Genomic DNA, 3396 nt, shown 5'->3' with positions numbered 1-3396 from the left:
ATATTGAAGTTTCCTAACTGAAGCAGCTCATTTTCTGAGTAAATCCAGACTGACACTGGAAACCAAAATAAACTAAAATGTCCAAACTGGGAGAGTTGTCCAGAGACAGAGGAATTCCAATGTCCCATGTGTCGGCTCAGAGTCTCTTTTTGGTTGCGTTCCATATGCCTGCAGGAGAAGAACGTAATCACTAAAAATAGAAGAATCCACCAGCAAGTAGACCCAGGTCAGTGAAAATTCAATCTTTTTTCCCAAATTTTAAGCAGATTGACTTGATTTGGCCAATTTATTTTCACTAAAGTAGATTTTATAGTTACATATTTGACTTGAAGTTTAGTATTTTGCTCTGAAAATGAATTTGGACACAAAGACATAAAAATACAGAAAACGCTATCTGTAATGTTGCCAGAACAGATGCTTTTCAGAACTACTGAAGTCATTTTTAAGACATTGTCATTAATATTTATGTCTCACTAAACACACTGATTCTATAGGTTTCTGTTTGTAGTGGCTTGAAATTTCTTTCCCCTTTTCATGACTTGTTGCCACATTGGTGTTAGAATTTGTGAATTAAATCCATTAAGAATGATTAACCACATAGTCACCATCTACAGGAGCCATGGATAAGGAGGAAATAATTTGACAACTCAGCCTTCCTTAAAATCAAAGATATCTTTCCTCGCCTTTATTGATGCCTAGAGGTCATGATGCTGAATTCTGTGCAGAAATGTTTGAGGAAAAATGTGTGGTTATAGTTTTCAGCAGGGATTGGGAAAAGAAGGAAAAAGAGAAGAGGAGAAAGAATAAAATATCTTATGCTCTTTTGTAACAACAACATGTACTCTTGAAAATTCATGTTCAGATCATTCAAAAATATATATATTCTTGTATACATTCAATATTTCCAGTTAACCAATGAAAATTTTCAACTGTTTACCAGTTAGCAATGAAAACTGCAAGTTCATCTTAATTGATTGAATTTATCCCAAAAGGGAAAATCGTATTATCTCAGGTGAGCCTAACATTTCTGCCTTGTCAATAGAAAACTCAAGGAGAGCATGACTCACTTAATTCCATTTGTAAAATACACGTGGGAAAATATATCTAATCCAGAGCATAATTCTACATGTGACAAGAGTCCAAGTACAAGGAAAATTTATTTATGAAATATTGTGAACTTTTAGGGGAACTTTGCATCATTTACATATCCACATCCAAAGATGCAGAAGGAGTGAGTATGAAAGAAAGGGTCACAAAGAGACAGACACGACATCCAAGGCTGTTGAATGAATTATGCTCGATGACTTGTTATAGTTCCTTGGCATTCAGAAAGAAAAGTTAACTCCATCTGCAGCTCTGTCTCTATCTCTGTGTACATGTGCATTCATATGAGAGAAACGAAGAATAGATCCCAGAACACAGCTGGCTTAGATTTAGTAAGGCACATTAGTATCAGATACACAATTGACTTTAATAGATGATTGTGTTCATACACCTACAAATAATCATAACGATAGACAAGTATAACTTCAAAACAATTTTTATTGATGAAATTTATCCAAGAAATGAAAGAAAGCCATCTGTGAGATTTTTAGAGCCAGAAAGAAAGTTGGGGTGTCAAATGTAAGTAAACGTATATAATAACACCTTGCTTTATTGTGATACTTGTAAGGCGTCGTCACTACTCCATTAATATGAGTTACAGGAAGTCTAACCTCTTTCTGCTCTTCTTTACAACTTTCTGCAAAATAGCAAAGGTGAGTGGAAGTTCAGCTCCATCAATCCCAGAGACCAAGACTAAAGAAGTGATGAAATATTTTAGTATTGAATTAAAAAATCATCACTCAGAAATACTGTGATTTTTTTTCAGATGGATCATATGCACACAACCCAAGCTAACTCAGTGGAAAGGATGAACAATGTAACAGAATTCATCCTGCTGGGCCTGACTCACAATCCAGAATGGCAGAAATTCTTGTTCGTTGTGTTTTTAATCACCTACTTGATCGCATTGTTAGGTAACCTGTTCATCTCAGTCACCATCTTCATCAGCCCAGCCCTGGGTTCTCCCATGTACTTTTTTCTGTCCTGTTTGTCCATCATAGATGGCTTCTACTCTTCTTCCATAGCACCCAAAATGATCTCCGACTTGGTCTCTGAAAAGAACACCATATCCTTCAATGGCTGCATGACTCAGCTCTTTGCTGAACATTTCTTTGCTGCAGCTGAAATCATTTTGTTAATTGTCATGGCCTATGACCGCTACGTAGCCATCTGTAAGCCCTTGTACTACACGACCATCATGAGCCGACCTATGTGTGGATTCTTGGTGGGGATGGCTGGGATTTTGGGGTTTGTTCATGGAGGGATCCAGACTTTGTTTATGGCTCAGTTACCATTCTGTGGCCCCAATGTCATCGACCACTTTATGTGTGATTTAATACCTCTTCTGGAGCTGGCCTGCACAGACACTCACACTTTGGGGCCCCTGATTGCTGCCAACAGTGGGTCACTGTGTTTCCTCATTTTTTCCATGCTGGTTGCTTCCTATGTCATCATCCTGTGCTCCCTGAGGACTCACAGCTCTAATGGGCGTCGCAAAGCCCTGTCTACTTGTGCCTCTCATATCACTGTTGTCATCCTATTCTTCATACCTTGTTCATACCTTTACCTAAGACCCATGACCTCCTTCCCCACCGACAAAGCAGTGACTGTGTTTTGCACCCTAGTGACGCCTATGTTGAACCCTTTAATCTATACTCTCAGAAACGAAGAAGTGAAAAATGTCATGAAGAAGCTCTGGGGGCGAATAATGAAAACTGATGATAAATAAACTTTGAGATTTGACTATTTAGGCAAGAATATCTAGTGATATTTTATATAGATTCATCCCCTTTTTGATTGATTAAACTTGGGACAGTCAATTATCTTGTCTTCATCAGTTTTTATTAGGAGCACACACAGTGGGCCGGGCTGACACACATAAGGCACAGTAGGAAATGCTGACAGCCCATAATACTTTTAGGAGCCCCTTAAATGCTTAATTTCTTTGAAATAAGGTGGGAAAATGAATATAATCTAAATCCAACTTGCATTATATTTATCTTTATGCCAATGTACTAATAAAATATAATTTTTAATATTTTTTATGTAGGAAAGGGCCCAAAAGGGCAAAAATACCAAGGGCTTACAAAAGTAATACTGTTGTTCTGATTGTGGGTATGAAATAGATGAACAGCAATATTCTTGACACCTTTCATACCCAGCACTACAGCCAGAATGAAGTTTTATTTTAAAAGGCAAAAAACAACTGTATATGAAAGGACTGTAGAACAGTATGGAAAGAGTCTTCAAGAAGTACTTTCATCAAAGTATAGTTTTTTAACTTCCTAAGTT

General features: G+C 37.3%; 1 protein-coding gene across 1 annotated transcript; it reads left to right on the top strand.

Moving 5' to 3' along the window:
- Nucleotides 1-1912: 1912 nt before the first annotated feature.
- Nucleotides 1913-2833, top strand: LOC105811062 (olfactory receptor 4C45-like). The gene has a single exon (XM_012645139.1). It carries the CDS (start codon nt 1913-1915, stop codon nt 2831-2833), a length of 921 nt encoding a protein of 306 aa, XP_012500593.1.
- Nucleotides 2834-3396: the final 563 nt, after the last annotated feature.

This window comes from Propithecus coquereli, unplaced genomic scaffold (assembly GCF_000956105.1).
Source record: "Propithecus coquereli isolate 6110/MARCELLA unplaced genomic scaffold, Pcoq_1.0 Scaffold227, whole genome shotgun sequence".
NCBI classification, from domain to species: Eukaryota; Metazoa; Chordata; class Mammalia; order Primates; family Indriidae; genus Propithecus; species Propithecus coquereli.
Note: the sequence above shows the minus strand (reverse complement) of the source record. Positions and strands in the feature narration are given on the sequence as shown.